Source organism: Neoarius graeffei, chromosome 24 (assembly GCF_027579695.1).
Source record: "Neoarius graeffei isolate fNeoGra1 chromosome 24, fNeoGra1.pri, whole genome shotgun sequence".
Taxonomy (NCBI): Eukaryota; Metazoa; Chordata; class Actinopteri; order Siluriformes; family Ariidae; genus Neoarius; species Neoarius graeffei.
The window spans coordinates 11,424,000-11,445,192 of record NC_083592.1 but is presented as its reverse complement, the minus strand read 5'-3'; the positions used below and the strand labels follow the sequence as shown (position 1 = coordinate 11,445,192).

General features: G+C 41.7%; 1 protein-coding gene across 4 annotated transcripts in view; it reads left to right on the top strand.

Annotated features, from left to right (window-relative positions):
• The window catches only part of unc5db (unc-5 netrin receptor Db), a 484,543-nt gene that overhangs the window by 427,117 nt on the left and 36,233 nt on the right, over positions 1–21,193 (top strand). For all 4 annotated transcript variants that reach the window (XM_060906684.1, XM_060906685.1, XM_060906683.1 and 1 more), the window contains 2 exons: positions 130–301; positions 20,603–20,827. In XM_060906684.1, coding sequence (XP_060762667.1) covers positions 130–301; positions 20,603–20,827 — 397 coding nt within the window. The remainder of the gene's footprint in view (positions 1–129; positions 302–20,602; positions 20,828–21,193) is intronic.

The window sequence follows — 21,193 nt, the reverse complement described above, 5'->3', positions numbered from 1 at the left end:
TGTACTTGATGAACATTCTGATTTTATTTTATTTTTTAAACAATGCTGAACCTTTACAGAATATTTAGTTTTTTGGGTTTTGTTTTTTTTTCAGTGAAACTTTTGCCTTGTCATTTTTCCTATCTGCAGTGCACCATCGTTAGAGAGATGCGAAATCCTGCTGGGACCAGAGGTCACGTACGGCCCCCCAGGCCTGAGCCTGACCTCCCCTGTTGCCATGACGATAGCCCACTGTGCCGAGGTCATCGGCGAGAACTGGAGCGTTCGCCTGAAGAAGAAAACGAAGGACGACGAGTGGGAGGTACGAGGCGTCTTCCCCTCTCTCCTCTCTCGACCTCGGCTTCATTTGAAATTCAGATTGGCGAGCGGAGTGGCTGTCTTTGATTTATCATCCCGCTTCTCGCGCCATGCAAGGTTCAGGTTATCTTTAAAAAACACTGCAAACAGAAATGCGTGTGCATCTCTGGTTTACAAAGCAGAGCGCTTGTTTCCTGTCAAATAGATGAAGCGAAATGCAGATAAAGGTTTGGTTATGTAACGTGAAGCCGGAGTATGTTACAGAGGCCACAATGTAGTCATTACTCAAGGGCACAATAACAATACAGGGAATTTACTGGAGGGACTCAAATCCAAGCTCTGTAACTGCTCTAATTGGCACAACTAGCATAATAACTAGCTTTGAACCAGTCAGAGAACATACAGTGGTGCTTGAAAGTTTGTGAGCCCTTTAGAATTTTCTATATTTCTGCATAAATATGACCTAAAACATCATCAGATTTTCACACAAGTCCTAAAAGTAGATAGAGAACCCAGTTAAACAAATGAGACAAAAATATTATACTTGGTCATTTATTTATTGAGGAAAATGATCCAATAAGTGGCAAAAGTATGTGAGCCTTTGCTTTCAGTATCTGGTGTGACCCCCTTGTGCAGCAATAACTGCAACTAAACGTTTGCGGTAACTGTTGATCAGTCCTGCACACCGGCTTGGAGGAATTTTAGCCCATTCCTCTGTACAGAACAGCTTCAACTCTGGGATGTTGGTGGGTTTCCTCACATGAACTGCTCGCTTCAGGTCCTTCCACAACATTTCTGTTGGATTAAGGTCAGGACTTTGACTTGGCCATTCCAAAACATTCACTTTATTCTTCTTTAACCATTCTTTGGTAGAACGACTTGTGTGCTTAGGGTTGTTGTCTTGCTGCATGACCCACCTTCTCTTGAGATTCAGTTCATGGACAGATGTCCTGACATTTTCCTTTAGAATTCACTGGTATAATTCAGAATTCATTGTTCCATCAATGATGGCAAGCTGTCCTGGCCCAGATGCAGCAAAACAGGCCCAAACCATGATACTACCACCACCATGTTTCACAGATGGGATAAGGTTCTTATGCTGGAATGCAGTGTTTTCCTTTCTCCAAACATAACGCTTCTCATTTAAACCCAAAAGTTCTATTTTGGTCTCATCCGTCCACAAAACATTTTTCCAATAGCCTTCTGGCTTGTCCACGTGATCTTTAGCAAACTGCAGATGAGCAGCAATGTTCTTTTTGGAGAGCAGTGGCGTTCTCCTTGCAACCCTGCCGTGCACACTATTGTTCAGTGTTCTCCTGATGATGGACTCATGAATATTAACATTAGCCAATGTGAGAGAGGCCTTCAGTTGCTTAGAAGTTACCCTGGGGTCCTTTGTGACCTCGCCGACTACTACACGCCTTGCTCTTGGAGTGATCTTTGTTGGTCGACCACTCCTGGGGAGGGTAACAATGGTCTTGAATTTCCTCCATTTGTACACAATCTGTCTGACTGTGGATTGGTGAAGTCCAAACTCTTTAGAGATGGTTTTGTAACCTTTTCCAGCCTGATGAGCATCAACGACGCTTTTTCTGAGGTCCTCAGAAATCTCCTTTGTTCGTGCCGTGATGCACTTCCACAAACGTGTGTTGTGTAGATCAGACTTTGATGGATCCCTGTTCTTTAAATAAAACAGGGTGCCCACTCACACCTGATTGTCATCCCATTGATTGAAAACACCTGACTCTAATTTCACCTTCAAATTAACTGCTAATCCTAGAGGTTCACATACTTTTGCCACTCACAGATCTGTAATATTGGATCATTTTCCTCAATAAATAAATGAGCAAGTATAATATTTTTGTCTCATTAGTTTAACTGGGTTCTCTTTATCTACTTTTAGGACTTGTGTGAAAATCTGATGTTGTTTTAGGTCATATGTATGCAGAAATATAGAAAACCCTAAAGGGTTCACAAACTTTCAAGCACCGCTGTATATTAGATAATTTTACTATAGATTACTCTGAAAAGTTGGCTCTAAATTCGCACGGACTTGCTAAACTAGTCAGAACTTGCGTCTAGACTAATCAGGGGTGGGTTTCCCGATAACGGTTTTTGCCCTTTAGGGCTAAAGAGAGAATAGAGAGACTCTCTTCAGCAACGACCGTTGTCTCTGGACGTAGTTTTCCCGAACTCACTCATAAAAAGGAGTCTAAAGAGCAACAGGGCAAAGAGCATCTTTGCAATGCGTGTCCCCGATACAGGCATTAGTAGTTGCTAAGTCTAGTCGATGAGGTCACACGGTGTTCGTTTTTACCAAAAAACCAATGAAATGTAAAGTGTATAAATATGTTAATATATTGTATCGTCATTAAGCATTACGTGTATAATGTGGTAATTAATAATTGAAACTGTTTTACATTTTTGGGCACTATTTTTTTTTATTCCAAGCGTGATTGTTAATCAAATTAATAAATGTTCCCACGAAAGAATGAGCAAATAATAAACTCAGTAATTAAGTAAATGTGTTCCCCGTGCCCGCTCATTTCACTGTTGCTCAAACGTGCAGTTAGGATTATTTCAACTGTTATCCATGCGCGAGGGGGGAGTTTGATCTGTCTCTACCTAAGGAGGTTGAATTGACCTCATATATATATATACTTCCTTAGGTAGAGACAGATCAAAACCTCTCTCTCTCTCGCGCATGCACACAGACACACACACACGATGTTACAGGTGCAGAAATGTCTCATTTACGACCCTAAATTCAATAATCCCTCGCCTAATGGAGTTAAATTTTACTAAAAATGCAGCGATATCAGTGTGGTACGGAAGCCGCAAGAGGCCCTTCATATAATCCTTTTTTTTATTCACCTTGTTATCCCGAGATAACGACATAATTAATTCAGGATCTCGAGAAAACAACACAACTAATTCGAGATCTCGAGAAAACAAAATTATTCTGTGATCTCGAAAAAACAAAATTATTTCATGATCTCGAGAAAACAGCTGAGATTTCTAGCAGAGCTGCGCCCCCCTGTGGGCCAGTCTTCTGCGGAGGTGCCGCGGACTAATTTTGAAATGATCCCTTATTAAAAGACTTGATGCAATCTGTCCCTGTGTCAACCCCTGATCAAAATATTACCTTATTAGGTGATCGACTATTCCAGACATTCTAATGACCAAAGTTGCGTCTATACAGAATGAGAAATAGCCCCAAAGTCAGCATATCACAAGTCTCTTGGCGCACCTGAATGAACCATTTCTCAGCTGTTTACTCGAGATCATGAAATAATTGTTTTCTCGAGATCTTGAAATAACGGTTTTGTTTTCTGGAGATCCTGAATTATGTCGTTATCTCGGAATAACGGTTTTGTTTTCTCGAGATCCTGAATGAATTATGTCGTTATCTCGGAATAACGGTTTTGTTTTCTCGAGATCCTGAATTATGTCATTATCTTGGAATAATGGTTTTGTTTTCTCCAGTTCCTGAATTAATTATGTCGTTATCTCGGAATAACGGTTTTGTTTTCTCGAGATCCTGAATGAATTATGTCGTTATCTCGGAATAACGGTTTTGTTTTCTCGAGATTCTGAATTAATTATGTCGTTATCTCGGAATAACGGTTTTGTTTTCTCGAGATCCTGAATGAATTATGTCGTTATCTCGGAATAACGGTTTTGTTTTCTCGAGATCCTGAATTATGTCGTTATCTTGGAATAATGGTTTTGTTTTCTCCAGTTCCTGAATTAATTATGTCGTTATCTCGGAATAACGGTTTTGTTTTCTCGAGATCCTGAATGAATTATGTCGTTATCTCGGAATAACGGTTTTGTTTTCTCGAGATTCTGAATTAATTATGTCGTTATCTCGGAATAACGGTTTTGTTTTCTCGAGATTCTGAATTAATTATGTCGTTATCTCGGAATAACGGTTTTGTTTTCTCGAGATCCTGAATTAATTATGTCGTTATCTCGGAATAACGGTTTTGTTTTCTCCAGATCCTGAATTAATTATGTCGTTATCTCGGAATAACGGTTTTGTTTTCTCGAGATACTGAATTAATTATGTCGTTATCTCGGAATAACGGTTTTGTTTTCTCCAGATCCTGAATTAATTATGTCGTTATCGCGGAATAATGGTTTTGTTTTCTCCAGATCCTGAATTAATTATGTCGTTATCTTGGAATAACGGTTTTGTTTTCTCCAGTTCCTGAATTAATTATGTCGTTATCTCGGAATAACGGTTTTGTTTTCTCGAGATCCTGAATGAATTATGTCGTTATCTCGGAATAACGGTTTTGTTTTCTCCAGATCCTGAATTAATTATGTCGTTATCTTGGAATAACGGTTTTGTTTTCTCCAGTTCCTGAATTAATTATGTCGTTATCTCGGAATAACGGTTTTGTTTTCTCAAGATCCTGAATTAATTATGTCGTTATCGCGGAATAACGGTTTTGTTTTCTCCAGATCCTGAATTAATTATGTCGTTATCTCGGAATAACGGTTTTGTTTTCTCCAGATCCTGAATTAATTATGTCGTTATCTTGGAATAACGGTTTTGTTTTCTCCAGTTCCTGAATTAATTATGTCGTTATCTCGGAATAACGGTTTTGTTTTCTCAAGATCCTGAATTAATTATGTCGTTATCGCGGAATAACGGTTTTGTTTTCTCCAGATCCTGAATTAATTATGTCGTTATCTCGGAATAACGGTTTTGTTTTCTCCAGATCCTGAATTAATTATGTCGTTATCTCGGAATAACGGTTTTGTTTTCTCCAGATCCTGAATTATGTCGTTATCTCGGAATAACGGTTTTGTTTTCTCCAGATCCTGAATGAATTATGTCGTTATCTCGGAATAATGGTTTTGTTTTCTCCAGATCCTGAATTAATTATGTCGTTATCTCGGAATAACGGTTTTGTTTTCTCCAGATCCTGAATTAATTATGTCGTTATCTCGGAATAACGGTTTTGTTTTCTCCAGATCCTGAATTAATTATGTCGTTATCTCGGAATAACGGTTTTGTTTTCTTGAGATCTCGAATTAGTTGTTGTTTTCTCCAGATCCTGAATTAATTATGTCGGTATCTTGGAATAACGGTTTTGTTTTCTCGAGATCTCGAATTAGTTGTGTTGTTTTCTCGAGATCCTGAATTAATTATGTCGTTATCTTGGAATAACGGTTTTGTTTTCTCGAGATCCTGAATTATGTCGTTATCTCGAAATAACGGTTTTGTTTTCTCGAGATCCTGAATTAATTATGTCGTTATTTCGGAATAACGGTTTTGTTTTCTCGAGATCCTGAATTAATTGTCGTTATCTCGGAATAACGGTTTTGTTTTCTTGAGATCTCGAATTAGTTGTTGTTTTCTCGAGATCCTGAATTAATTATGTCGGTATCTTGGAATAACGGTTTTGTTTTCTCGAGATCTCTAATTAGTTGTGTTGTTTTCTCGAGATCCTGAATTAATTATGTCGTTATCTTGGGATAACAAGGTGAATATAAAAAAAAAAAGGATTATATGAAGGGCCTCTCTCAGCTTCCATAGTGTGGCATTCCGATATCCATACGTAATTCCATAACGTATTGAAATATATTCATAACGTTTGGCATATATTTATTTAATGATCAACTCGATGTACTTGCAATGCACAAGAAAAATAGTTGGTACCAGCAGCAGATTCAACCCCGGTTTCCCCCGTTGACTGTGAGAGTCCCTCGGAGGCGCCTGCGCACTCTGTGTATTCAGCTGTGAGCGAGTCGCTCTTCGCTTTGAACAAGTGGTCCAGGTCTCTCGTAAATTCAGACCAAACTAAAGGACTGCTTGGGCTACGATGATGTTTGGGAAAACCACGTTAGCTTGACGATGGATCTTAGGAGGTAATTAAAGACACTCTTGGCCTTCAGAGGCTTTCGGGAAACCCACCCCAGATTATTTCGCTATTAACGAATAGGAGAATTTGGCTATCATTTAGTCAATTTAGTTATAAAGCTCGTCAGATTACATGGTTCATGATTCACAGGATAAAACCTAATCTAATTACCTAATTACATTGGGTTAATTAGTATTATTACTATATTACTAATATTTTTCATATATCTCCAATATTTCGTATTTCAAGGTTTTTTGTATCTCAGGCTAGGAAATTTTCTTATCTTTTATATTTAGTCTAACAATTAATATTTAGGATTTTTAACATTAGTAAAGTATGTATATTTGGCTTTTATATCAGGTGAAGAGCCATATTTGTGGAAACTGATATTAAACTATTATTAGTAGTAGTAGTTTTGGCAAATTAGCATCCTTGCATTAAGCTTTATTAACCCTTTGGGGTCGAGAGCTCTACCAGCGAAGCTCGGCAGGTTTAGAATGAGTGGGTCATGGACTTGGATTTAGATAAATATCTTCGTGAGTGTTTCATTATACAAGCATGATAAACATATTGAGAGAAACTTTATACTTTACACTTCCCTCTGTGCCTGCTGCCAAATAATGTATTATGGTTTTTAATTTACCTAAATTAGATGAAACATAAAACTTATCATGGGGCGGCATGGTGGTGTAGTGGTTAGCACTGTCGCCTCACAGCAAGAAGGTCCGGGTTCGAGCCCCGTGGCCGGCGAGGGCCTTTCTGTGCGGAGTTCGCATGTTCTCCCCGTGTCCGCGTGGGTTTCCTCCAGGTGCTCCGGTTTCCCCCACAGTCCAAAGACATGCAGGTTAGGTTAACTGGTGACTCTAAATTGAGCGTAGGTGTGAATGTGAGTGTGAATGGTTGTCTGTGTCTATGTGTCAGCCCTGTGATGACCTGGCGACTTGTCCAGGGTGTACCCCGCCTTTCACCCGTAGTCAGCTGGGATAGGCTCCAGCTCGCCTGCGACCCTGTAGAACAGGATAAAGCGGCTACAGATAATGAGATAAAACTTATCACCTTCCTCAGTCACACCAGAGTCGGAGCGCTGAGCGCATTCATAAAACACTGTTCACAGGGTAACGGCATAACAATCACTTTCACTCTTTCGGTTTCGATTCTCTTTCACGGTGGGAACGCCCATCGTAAACAGGATCAAATCTGTCAGACATACAGTAGTTTAGGTTATATGGAGGTAAAACTTGTTGCGAGACGGCACGTGGATTTTATGTGCTTCAGATGATTCAGGACAGCGATTCAGTTCAATCGTGAGAACTGCGACGTGGTGCTTTTTTTCTTTTCTTTTTTTTTAAACTTCGACTCAATCCAGCCAAAGATCAACTCGAGTAAGTGTAAATATTTCTCCTATTTCTGATGAGCAGATCGGTTGATATGCGTGCGCTGTAGTGCATACACAGGAAAAATGACTGAGCAAAGTATTTTCCTTAAAAATAGTTAATTTTGCTCTATGTTGAGTTTAAAGAGTGAAATTTGGAGTTGGAGCAAAATTACAGAGTAATTGTGTAACAGAGTTGATTGTGGCTCTGAACTGAGTAAAATTGTACAAGAGTTAATTTCAAGACACACTGAATACAGTCAAATACCAAAATAAAGTCAAACACCAGATAAATGAAGCTGATGTAAAAAGCAGTTTTAGAACCGTGTTGGAATGTGTGAAAAAACATGACCTTACCCATTGGGACTTGACCTGATGGGATTGAGAGTTGGCAGTGGGAGGGGTTTTCACTCTTCTCATTGAATGGAATGGAAATTTTTCACACTTCTCACTGAATCCCCCTCCCAACCCTTTATCCCAAAATAATAGGACATACATTTTTTTGATGGCCAGTTAATTGTCCAAATCGGTGGAGCAGATTTAAGTTTTTGCGCTCGATGCATTCCTAAGACCGAACAGAATCACCTCAAGTGACCAAAACGGTTCGACAGAATGTGTAAGGTCATGTTTTTTTTTTTTCTTTCACACATTCCAACAGTGTTCTAAACAGGGATGAGAATTTTCCGCGTATCTGTGGAATTCCGAGTTTTTCCCGCTGAAAATGTCATTTTTGTGAAACATGTAAATCCGATGAGAAAATTTCGAGGGGGGGTAGGGGTCGGCGCAAAGCGAGGCCAGGGTTCCCGCGGGTCCTTAAAAAGTCTTAAATACAACTGTCGGTATTCAAGGCCTAAAAACGTCTTAAATTGTTTGGAATGACTGGAATTTTCGAAAGGGAGGTATTAAATTTAATATTGGACCGAACGAGTGGAATGTCCCCATCCGGTTTGGGGTATTTTTTTAAACTGTAATTTTAAAAGTGACCTGCACACCTTTTGGGGGCGGCATTGGTTCTGTGCGTTCTGTGCATTCTGTAGATCAAGAGCTAACGTTAGGAGGCTGCTGGAGGCGGTGTGGTTGTGGAGAGAGAGATGCGCAGGTAGCTTGCAGGTAGCGCTAGAAAGCGTTGATAATTATGGGAAGATGTCTGTTTAATGACAAGTGTGGTTGGGGTATGACAAATACCCCCAAAATAAGGAGGAGAATCGTTTGCAATAAAAAGCGCTGGATCGCACAAATGTGTTTAAAGACGGTACCGCAGCGCTGGGGACACGGCGGACTGGGAAACTGGCTTTTCATGGACACGAGGTCAAGCGCTCCAGAGTGAAACGCAGGGGGGTTCGCGCATGCGCACAAGAGTCAGGTGGAAAATGGGGCTTGTAGGAAATAATAATGATTAGCATCATTTTTTTTACATAATTAACATTTGTTTATTGTACCAAGTTTAATATAAATATATAAACAACCTTTATTTCAAAACTCAATTAAAAAGAAGTCCAGAAAATACAATAATTCTAAATATAGTACAGTATAAATAATTTGTACAAAAAGTTTGTTTCATTAACTTCATCCTTTATATATATATATATATATATATATATATATATATATGTGTGTGTGTGTGTGTGTGTACATATATATTAGTGCTGTCAAGTGATTAAAATATTTAATCGCAATTAATGTTGCGACTGTCATGGTTAACTCACGATTAATCGCAATTTAATCGCACATTTTTGTCACATAAAAAACATTGTAATTCTCTTATCAGCATAAAGTGAATGGGCTTGCTTTGTACCAATGTTGTTTTTTTTATTGCAGAGTATAACATGTCTTGTCACAGCCACTGCAAAGTCGGGCTGGAGCCGCCGATGGGAAAACGAAACCTAAGCCGAGCACCGTGGCTCTTCGTCCCGAGGCGCGGGTCTAGCGCGCCCTGCCCGCGCTGGTTCTTTGGGGGGAGGGCAGAGGACTCTGGCTGTGCGGGCGTGGCATTACAGTCTAGCTGCTATCGTTTTTCTAAGCAAAGTCTCTGTTCCAAGTTCCTGGCAGTTTCAAAAGCTTATGAAAAACCTACATCATGTCACAGAGCGTTAATCTCGCGATAAAAAAATCATCGCCGTTAAAATTGAGTCAAGTTAACGCGTTAATAACACGACATTTTTGACAGCACTAATATATATATATATATATATATATATATATATATATATATATATATATATGTGTGTGTGTGTGTGTGGGAAAGTTGGCAGACATTTCAGAGTTTTTTTTTTTAAATGTCCCATTCTCATCCCTGTCTAAAACTGCTTTTTACAACATCTTCATTTATGTGTGTTTTTTTTAAGTCCAATCATGACATACAGTACAGACTACATAGATATTATTGTCACTGAACTTGTGCTGAATACAAAAAAGTCATATGACTCTGAAAATACTGCTTAGACTTGTTGAAATTGACAACGGAATCAGAGCATGACAAAATCATTAGAGTGCCTGAAAATACCCTCAGACCCCTGCTGTGCGAGTGTGGAGGGGAAGGGAGGGGGGGACTGAGGCTTTCTGAATGCGGCAAGAGGAGAACAAGGTGGTGACACGTGAACAAACGGTACAGGAAACAAGAAAAACAAGACAATTTTGCCATGTAATAAGAGGCATGCCAAAAAAAACCGTCAAGCAGAGAAGACCTCTGGGCCAAAGGGCCATCAAACACGGCTGCTATTGATCCACCTCCATCGGGGAAAACGACCTGAAAACATCAGCCGCGTGAAGCAATCTGAGAAAGAACCCCATAGAGGGTGTCACACCTGACCAGGTCACTCCGTCAGCGCTAAATCGAACGCTTAACAAGGTCTCACACCGCTGCTTCGTTTCAGAGATGATGTCTGCAGGATTTCAACATGGCTCAGTGAGAGAGTCATTATTTTTAAAAAAAAAAAAATATATATTATTCGGTTTTCTTCATAACTCGTATTGAGCGGTGATGTACAAAACTCTATACAGTACATATTGCATTTACAGATTCTCGAGAAAGACTTCATTGTTCACCTGCTAGCTGCGCTTGTGCTCTCTATTTGTTTCAAACTAAGATTTCAGCACATTGCATCAATCCTCAGTCGCGATCTAACAAACATTCCAGTTTTAGAAGCAAATTGACTTTTTCGCCTCACTGAAAGCAAGAGCCTTAGCGCCAGCCCCGGATCCATCAACGTCAGCATAGTGAGAACGAATCAATGACCTTCTCCAGGAAGGCGCAGAGAGCAGGCAGCGGTGTCAGTTCACCTCTGTAAACAGCTTGCTCTTCACCTCCATTCACACTTGTACATCATCTTTTCATCCCGGCTCAGGTCAAGTCCTTCATTCTCACTTCACCGTACACTTGTAATCTGGATTCAGACTGAGAAATGGTATTGAAAGGAGGCTGTCCTGCTGGATGTACATGCCTCTGCTCTGGCTAGACATCAACACGGCCCTGTTATTCTTTAAAGACACGACCTTGACTTTGGTGAAGCGATTCGCTCGAACAAAGCGAGCGTTGGAACTCCTGCTGTGTACAGCAGTTGGATTAAGCTTTCATATATAAAGGGAGAAATAGGAGGCGGCGTCTCAGCAGATGGAGACAATAAATTGCTTTCAGTGCACGCTTCATAATGAACGTCTTCTCGCCAGTAGTCGTTTTACACACATATAACCACCATCGCTTCATAAACAGCTGTGCGTGCTAGAAGAGAATTTAAGATGATTAAATAAGCAGCAGTGCTAAATCACAGGCGGAGTTTAATTCGTGCAGCAAGTAGTATTTTTTTTTTTTACTTTATGAAAAAAATCTTTAAGCTACTGGAAATGCATATAATCCCAGTGTACTGAAAGCACACTAAAGGCTTACGACATTTCTAGCATCCCTTCATTAGTTTTATAATTGGTTCAGGCTGACTGTGTGAAAAATGATACAAAACGTACTCCCATGTACTTCTGTCACAAATCGAAAGTATAGACCCTTCCCGCTGACGTCACCGGAAACCGGAAGTAAACAGACCCTGTGCCATATTGGAAGACCAACAAACTCGTGATCGGGGGAAATAACGGCAGCGCGCGGAATTGAAACCCACGAGGCACTTGATTCATCATAAACCTACAATGGTAAACTTTTGTGCTGTGTTAGGGTGTTCCAACAAAGCTGATGGGAAAGGTGAAAAGAAGTCGTTCTTCAGAATACCAGCTGTGATTGAGACACAAGGGGAGCAAACCAAGGAGCTTTCTGCCAGGAGACAGAGAATAAGTGCATTACTGAGTGTCTGTGAGCAAAGGAGAGCCTGAACGTTGCAACCTCCCTCTAGAGATCTTGCAGTCACGTGACCGGAAAGTACACAACCGCCATCTTGTCGGTCAAAAACACCGCTGAATACTGCTGCACTCGTGTACAGAATGGATCAATTTCAACCGACGGACTACACGACTCCTTTTTCTAATGAACAGATAACTAGATATATGTCTAAAATAAACGATCTACAGATTTATGACCCTTATGGCTTACCGGACGGAGTTTTCGCGACCAGATTTTGAACTGCCAGAGGTGGAATACCCAGACGTGTATAATTACCTCATTAACTTTCCCTCGCTGTTCAGTGGTGAAGCACTGCGTGCTTATAAATCTCTGGACAGTTATCTTTACAGAAATTCAGGATTTGTCAGCGACTCAGATGTGGCATCCTGTAAACAAGAATCCTCATTGGTTGGGTAAGTCACTTAAGTATTGAGTATAGCACTGACCAGCCGATTATAGAATAGAATAAGGTAATTCCAAATCGTCCGTCTTGTTTACATGGATCTGCCGTTGGAGAGGTAGAGGCTTGGCAGTGGAGATTTGAGTGGCTGTTTTCTGAGCTTAGTCAACAGGCCGGCTCTGCCTGTAGCCTCGCTTTTGCTTCCGCTCCCGGCGCCGCCTCCTTCGCTTTGCTTCCAATAACAATCCACGGAGACCCCGCTGGTCTCGCTATCTCATCCGGAATGTTGTGCATGCGATGGAAATCGCTACAAACCATCATTTTCTGCTGGAAACCAATGTCCAGTAAGTCCATACGGTTGTAGTGGATATTGAAGTCCGGTACAGACGAACAACACGCAAAAATACACACAAAAAACATAAAAAACGTGCACAGGTAGGGAGAGCTTGTAGCCGCAGCCGTTGTAGTAGAATTGTATATAGTAGGGTTTTCCAGAAGAAAAGGTAGAAGTAAAAGCAGAAGTAGAAGTAGAAGGCGGAATATGGCGTTTGACCGACAAGATGGCGTCTGTCACAATCTGGATCGGCTGTGACGTCACATGCAAGTGCTCCATTAGCTGTTTATTGGCTGTTTGTAAAAATGTATCAATTGTTGCCCTTCATCGCAGACTCGAGAGCCGAGACCTGACGAGTTAGTTCGTTGGTAGCAGAACAAAATGTCTGGACACAAATCGGGTTTTCAGAAAAGGAAAGAAAATAAACGCAGGGTCGAAAATGCAAAAAAGGAGGCAGAAAAAGCAAAACGAGTTAAGGTAGGACAAATGGTTAGTTTTCTGAGGCAGCCCGCCGTGGCTGCAGGCTTTCAGTCGTCATTGAATGGTTACTTTTCTGAGGCAGCCCGCCGTGGCTGCCTGCAGGCTTATTTATTATAGCCCATTTAGTTAAAATAGTTGATATAAAATGTTTATAGTTATGTGATGGTTGTCCTCAGTGTTCGAACTATGCCGATATTTTCGGGGGGGTCCCTTTTTTTCCCTGGGGGGGGTGCTTGCGCTTGTCTCGGAGCGCGGCTCTCCAAACACATGAGAAGCCTATCTTACGCACATATCACACGGACTCCACACACGCATCACGTCTGAAGTCATAACTCATCAGGGGAAATCGTGTCCGCATAAAACAACCTCGCATCAACAATGATACCACACGCAAGAAAAAAAAACAGTCAGGCTACTCAACAACCAACCTGGCAGCAGCAGTCGTTGTCATATCGGTTTATTTTATCTTTGATGTAAACACAACACTTCGGATATGCAAATGCTTCCCGTTACACACGATTGCTGTGTCAATAAACATCATTTTGCCAATATTTTCGAGACCCCCCAACATTTCCCAAATCATGTTTTCAAGGGATCTCATGTCTGTTTCAGGGGATCTTGGATCCCCCGAGTACCCCCGTAGTTCGAACACTGGTTGTCCTGATTTAGACTGTTTTTTTTGGGGGGGGTTGCGCGATGTTGCACCCGGGTCCAGATTAGGGCAGAACCGGCCCTGGCTACATTTCAGGTGTAGTTTGTTTTATGTATGTATGTACTTGCATAGACGTGTACTTGGTCTTCCAATATGGCGACTACCGAAATCTCGCGGCGCGGTGACGTCATGCGGGATCCCTCTATACTCCTCGGGTATTCTTACAAGAGCTAGTACGTCACGCTGCTAAATCTATTTGTCTTCAGACACACTCAGAAATGCGATTAATTGTACGATTGATTATAATTGTACTGTTCTGTTTAGAAATGCTAGCGCATCAAACACTTCACGTACACTTAGTATCAAAAGTAGACGAGTGTACTTCTCTTCTCGGAGAATTAAAATTTTTCTATCCACATTCGCCGGATACGAGCGATCGCCCGCTCGGATTGGCTACTCTACTACGAGGCTGTCAGCTCATATAGATGACTTGCAAGCACGTGATCAAAATGCGCTACGTCATGATGGCAGATAGACGAAGCAACTAGGATGGCAGCCGCTGAAAGCGTGTCTGTAAACAGTGCTGAATTTTCTCAGTATTGCCACGATTTGAACGGTCGAGCGAAGATTCGATACAAAGAGAAGATAGATATGTGTGGTTTTGACTCGTATTATTTTAAAAAGTCTGACTTTTTTAAAGATAAGACGCTTCTACCAACCATCGCGTTCTATCTGGTTCGGGTGCCGAAGAATCAAGTCCGACCTCGGACGAAACACAGCCCGTGTTCTGAGTGGGTGCCCAGTCTGGATCGTTTCTATCGTATAATTTTGCTGGCACTCCTAGAAGCGAAATGGTAATACACGTGTTAAAATTATAACAACGACCGAGTGAACCACGACAAGAGAGCGCTGATTTTATAGCAAAATTCTAGCAACACGAAATAAAATTCTTCCATGATCTTACGGTATATGTGTATAGATACGTGTGGTTTTGACCCATATTATTTTAAAAAGTCAGACTTTTCTAAAGATGCTTCTACCGACCATCGAGTACTAATAGTCAAGACATTTCGTCCAAACCCTTTTTCATACGCACTATCAATTATTTTATATTTCAGGTATTTGTTTATTTGAAAAAAGGAATTCTCGGTGGAATTTGACTAAAGCAAATGAGTGTCATAATACGTGCGCTTCGACACTAAAGAGCGTACTAAGGGGGGTAACTACGTCGGCCCGTGCCACTTGCTGACCCTGGGATGAGTTTAATTCCCTTGTCACTGCAGGCTGCTCACTTGCATGTCTGTGTTTCTGGCTGGATCATATTAAGTCTTTAGGTGCCGAGCAGCGCTCTTGCGGGGCTTCATTCACGAATCCCGGGCCGAGGCACGGTCCTACCGACCCGAGACCATGCTGTTTCAAAGCAGGAGGCTTAGAGGGAGGTGCCTGTAAAATTTGTCTTTGCTGTGAGCTCCATTGGCCGAAGAATTAATTTTTAAAGCCGGCTGGATCATGTTAAATCTTTAGGCGCCGAGCAGCGCTCTCACAGGGGCTTCGTTCACGAACACCGGAATACCTGAAATATAAAATAATTCATAGTGCGTATGAAAAAGGCTTTAGACGAAATGTCTTAACTATTGGACGAAATGGTCGTTGGATTTAGTGTCCTGATCCCCTCGTCTCCTCTCCGTACTAAGCCTCAGAGTTTCCTCGCCCTCTTTCCGAATAACGAACGGAATTCTAAAAAATCGGAACGTGCCACGGTCACAAGTACTGTTGTGACCACAACCACATACAGCACAAAGATGTGGCAGAGCTAAACGGACGCTTAAAGCAGTGGAAAAACAAAGAGCGCTGCGCACACGTGACTGTTTTTGTATGGAACGTCACTTGACCCCGCGTTTGTATATCCACCAACATGGCCGACGTCCAGGTTTCTATTTTGCTTTGACGTCACTTGCAAGTCAAGGATACCGTGAGTAGAGAAAAACAAAATGGCGGCGCGTGTTGCTGAACCAATCGAGGATGAAATAAAAAATCTACTTGAAAACAAAACCCCCAAAACTACAAAACAAAGCAACAAAATATGGAATAAACATATTTGATATTGAGGTTTTTTTTTTCCAAGAATTAATATTATTATAGCATTTTCCACAAAATGTTCCTGTCGTTTTGCCAGTTTGTTTACATTCTAAGCGGAAATGATTGTCAGATGTTGTGTAAAGTTTTTATTTATCGAATTTGATAAAAATACAAATAAAAATGCTCTGTTTCTCAAAATCCAGTGAATGTGGATAGAATAAAAGTTATTCCACTCAATCTTCTCGTACACGGCTTATAGCCAATTCAGCGCCTCGTCGGCTATCTGCTCATGTACGACTCGATTTCGTGGAATAACTGGTAAATGTAAGGCCATCCTTAAAAAAAAATCCGTTTCCTGTCCACCGGGCAGGGCTTTGAACCGGTTCAAGGAACGAAAACCGGGAACTTTTTCTATTTCACATGGAACAGAAACGAAACCAGAAACTTTATTATTTTTTATGTTCCGGAACAGAAACGCTTATTAAAAATAATGGTAACCGGTTAATACCGGTTTTTATTTCGTTCCTCAAAGTTTCCTTAGCCTACAAATAAAAAATTCATTCTTCTCCTGCGCAAGTTTCTATGACCCGCTGGGGTTCACTTCCTGTGTGACGTTCGCTGATTGAATGGAGAGAGCGGGAAGGTGGACTGCTATCACGTCTCCATGTGATAATAAGTGAGTAAGTGCATTACTGAGTGTCTGAGCAAAGAAGAGCCTGAACGATGCAACCTCCCTATTGGCTGTTTGTAAAAATGTATCAGTTGTTGCCCTTCCCACGGGAATCATCGCGGACTCGAGAGACGAGACCTGACGAGTTAGTTCGTTGGTAGCAGAACAAAATGTCTGGACACAAATCGGGTTTTCAGAAAAGGAAAGAAAATAAACGGAGGGTCGAAAATACAAAAAAGGAGGCAGAAAATGCAAAACGAGTTTTAAGGTAGGACAAATGGTTAGTTTTCTGAGGCAGCCCGCCGTGGCTGCCTGCAGGCTTATTTATTATAGCCCATTTAATAGTTGATATAAAATGTTTATAGTTATGTGATGGTTGTCCTGATTTAGACTGGTGTTTTTTTTTTGGGGGGGGGGGGGTTGCGCGATGTTTGCACCCGGGTCCAGATTAGGGCAGAACCGGCCCTGGCTACGTTTCAGGTGTAGTTTGTTTTATGTATGTATGTACTTGCATAGATGTGTACTTGGTCTTCCAATATGGCGCCTAACAAAATCTCGCGGCGCGGTGACGTCATGCGGTAGCCCTCTATAGGGCCTGACTAGCCTTTGGTAACACACTAAACGAATTATCTTTCATTTTTGGCACTTTTTCTGTTTGTGTAGATGGGAAGACATACTGAGAATCCAAATCGCCAACATCTCATCTCATTATCTCTAGCCGCTTTATCCTTCTACAGGGTCGCAGGCAAGCTGGAGCCTATCCCAGCTGACTACGGACGAAAGGCGGGGTACACCCTGGACAAGTCCAAATCGCCAACATTTGAAATAATTTTTGTTTTGAATTATTTCTTGTCTTATTTAATGAAGGTTGTAATAGAATTAGCCTACATTTGGCTTAAGCTGGATGAGACAGAGACATAATTTTATAGCCATTTGTTAAACAGCTGACAGGGAACGTAATTAACCGTTCCGGGAACAACATTTTTTTGTTCTAACCGGTTCGGGAACGTCTATTTAATGGTGGAACCCAAAACCAGAAACGTTAAAATTCCGTTTCTGTTCGGAACGAACCAATAGGAAAAAAATTCTGGTTCAAAGCCCTGCCACCGGGTGAGCAAAAACAATTTCAGTAGGGAGGGAGGGATTTTTTAATTTATTTATTTTTTATATTATATTATATATAGGCAGCACGGTGGTGTAGTGGTTAGCGCTGTCGCCTCACAGCAAGAAGGTCCGGGTTCGAGCCCCGTGGCCGGCGAGGGCCTTTCTGTGCGGAGTTTGCATGTTGTCTGCGTGGGTTTCCTCCGGGTGCTCCGGTTTCCCCCACAGTCCAAAGACATGCAGGTTAGGTTAACTGGTGACTCTAAATTGACCGTAGGTGTGAATGTGAGTGTGAATGGTTGTCTGTGTCTATGTGTCAGCCCTGTGATGACCTGGCGACTTGTCCAGGGTGTACCCCGCCTTTCGCCCGTAGTCAGCTGGGATAGGCTCCAGCTTGCCTGCGACCCTGTAGGACAGGATAAAGCGGCTACAGATAATGAGATATGATATATATATAGAGATGGATAAGAAATCGCAATGCTGTTTGCTTTTTCTTTCAGTACTTTTTTTTTATTACAAAAGCAGACACATTTAATAAAATATGACAGTTTAATCAACTGAAACTTGTACAAAAACTTTAATATTATAAAATCTACCGTGCAGGAACAGGCGTCACCACAGACGGTCCTCGGCATTTCACTGCCTCTTTGATTCTGTCCTGGCGGCCGTCTAAATACCACAAGCAGTTTGTAACGTTCATTACTACATTTGTTCCTTCAGTTTGGCCAGTATGTCTAGATAGACAAAGTCCTTCTCTCTGGATGTCTTTTATAATTTCGCTGTGTAATTCGTTCTTTTTATTTGCTACAGACAGTTTTTAATTCTGTCCAGCCAACCTGCATTAGTTCCATAAATGCATTTTTTTGTTCAGTTCCGTTCTCATTCTGAATAGATCTATTAGGATCTCCTATAGATCTGTCAGGGTCATTAACAAAGTAGGTAATTAATTTCGCATTACAAAACTCAAGCGCTGTTTGTAACGTCTAGGATGGATCAAGATCAAACGAATTTTCCAGTAACGGTTTGTGATGGTCCGACACACGGACTTTTTGTAGTTCTAAATCGAGCGTTAGGCCTACTGCAGATGAAATTACACTATTAAAATGATCACTGAATGATTTGTTTTCCTGAATCTTTACTATTTTGTTGTTCGCTAGAATACCATTTTGCGATTTCACACTTAAGCAAATGTTTGAAAACTCCGGATCTCCTTCCTTCATGGTGGCTGCCATTTTTTTTGTGCCGCACGACGCATGCGCAGAGCTGATTCGATTCTATATTCTGCGCGGAATGCGTAAATGTCAAGTTCGATTTTAGATTTACGAACCTGAAAAAAATGTCGAAAAACTGGCGTTAAAAAAAAAAATTTTAACCGCACAGACGGCACTCACCCGGCCGGTGGACCGGAAACAGAGCATTTTTTAATAATGGCCAAAGCTAGTGTACTTTGAAAAGAAAAAACACTGAATTAGAAGGTGTATCCACATTTTGGGCTGGGACTGTACTTGTAATTATATTTGCACACAGGGCCGCTGACAGCTTTGGCTGGGCCCGGGACAAAATGCTCTGAATGGGCCCCCACACACACCTCTCTTATCCCCAGTGTTGGGCACGTTACTTTCAAAAAGTAATTATAGTTACTTTTCCCAAAAAGTAACTGAGTTAGTAACGGAGTTACTTTGTCATAAAAGTAACTAATTACCAGGGAAAGTAATTATTCCATTACATTTTGTTCCCCCTCAAAAAAAATCAAATTCATTTAGTGTAATCATAATAAAAGTGAATGTTAAATGTGTTTAATGACTGAAATGGACACTTAACAGAACCAATTAGTAACGTTATCTACACTATATTAATATTTTTGTGGGACAATGTGAGATAAGACATCTCATCTCATTATCTGTAGCCGCTTTATCCTGTCCTACAGGGTCACAGGCAAGCTGGAGCCTATCCCAGCTGACTACGGGCGAAAGGCGGGGTACACCCTGGACAAGTCGCCAGGTCATCACAGGGCTGACACATAGACACAGACAACCATTCACACTCACATTCACACCTACGCTCAATTTAGAGTCACCAGTTAACCTAACCTGCATGTCTTTGGACTGTGGGGGAAACCGGAGCACCCGGAGGAAACCCACGCGGACACGGGGAGAACATGCAAACTCCACACAGAAAGGCCCTTGCCGGCCGTTGGGTTCGAACCCAGAACCTTGTTGCTGTGAGGCGACAGCGCTAACCACTACACCACCGTGCCACCCACGGTGGGGTTGTAGATAGGGTTTGACAAACTAGCAAATGCAAGTTTGTCAAATATGATGGTACTTATTTTTGAGTACACTAGTGAAAGTATACTAAAAGTCGATTCTCTTACATGTGCACCAGTCTACTCTCTTATCAAAAATAAACTCGTGTAACGCTCTGAAGTATACCTGGATATGGTACTGCATCAAAAGGCGAGCACATTTCTATTCAGTTTAAAAATGAAACGTGAACGAAAGTAATTTGAGTATATTTCCCAGTTAATTTAAAGTAAACTAGTACATTCTCCCTGAGTATAATTACAGATGCTAACGTAAACTGTGGGTGGTAGAAATGGGCAGCTGGACTTGCTTGAAGATTCTTGAAAACGTTTTACCTCTCGTCCAGGACCCAGCTGTTTTCAGTGACCCACAGGAGGACAGAGAGAGCCAGACCGCCACCGATCACCCCAACGGACGCTGGGTGTGAACGGCGAGTCATTGGGGTGATCAAGGGATTGTCCGTTGGGGTGATCGGTGGCGGTCTGGCTCTCTCTGTCCTCCTGTGGGTCACTGAAAACAGCTGGGTCCTGGACGAGAGGTGAAACGTTTTCAAGAATCTTCAAGCAAGCCCAGCTGCCCATTTCTACCACCCACAGTTTACTATGACCTGGATGATTGAGAATCTTCAGACAGATGCTAACGTATTGAACATAAGATTTTAAGATGGCCTTGTCTTGTACTTGCCCGCACTAAACTTTCTTTCTCTCCCACCCACAGGAAGTGATGTCGGCAGAGGACGATTCGACTTCCTGCTACTGCCTCCTGGACTCTGGAAGGTGCCACCTGCTGCTGAGTGAGCCAGGCTCGTACGCCCTCGTCGGAGAACCTCTGAGTGACGGCGCCACCAAGAGGGTGAAAGTGGCCGTGTTCGGCAGCTCGCACTCCTCCATGAGCTACGGTCTGCGAGTGTACTGTGTCGACGACACGCCTCACGCCTTTCAGGTCAGCGCCACGAACGTGCGTTCGAGTCGCCGTGCGTGACAGACCATGGTGTGCGTGGAATCCCACAATGGGGAAATCTCAAACGGTTTTCGATGAAGTCTCGAAACCTTCTGCAAACAAGTTTTTAAAAAAATATGCGAGCAGTTTCCGTAACGTTGAATAATTCAAACTGCACTGAAGCTGTATATGGCTTGGGATCATCCTTTTTGAAAATATGAGTTTAAGTAGATACAAAGACGTTCCGTGGCTATTACATCGAGCTGTATGTTTAATACAATATGCGTTTGGACTTCGTTCATCAAAAATGTATGAAAGGAATTCTTTCAAACGCATGAAACAAATGAAGCGTTGCGGCGCCTCTGAATG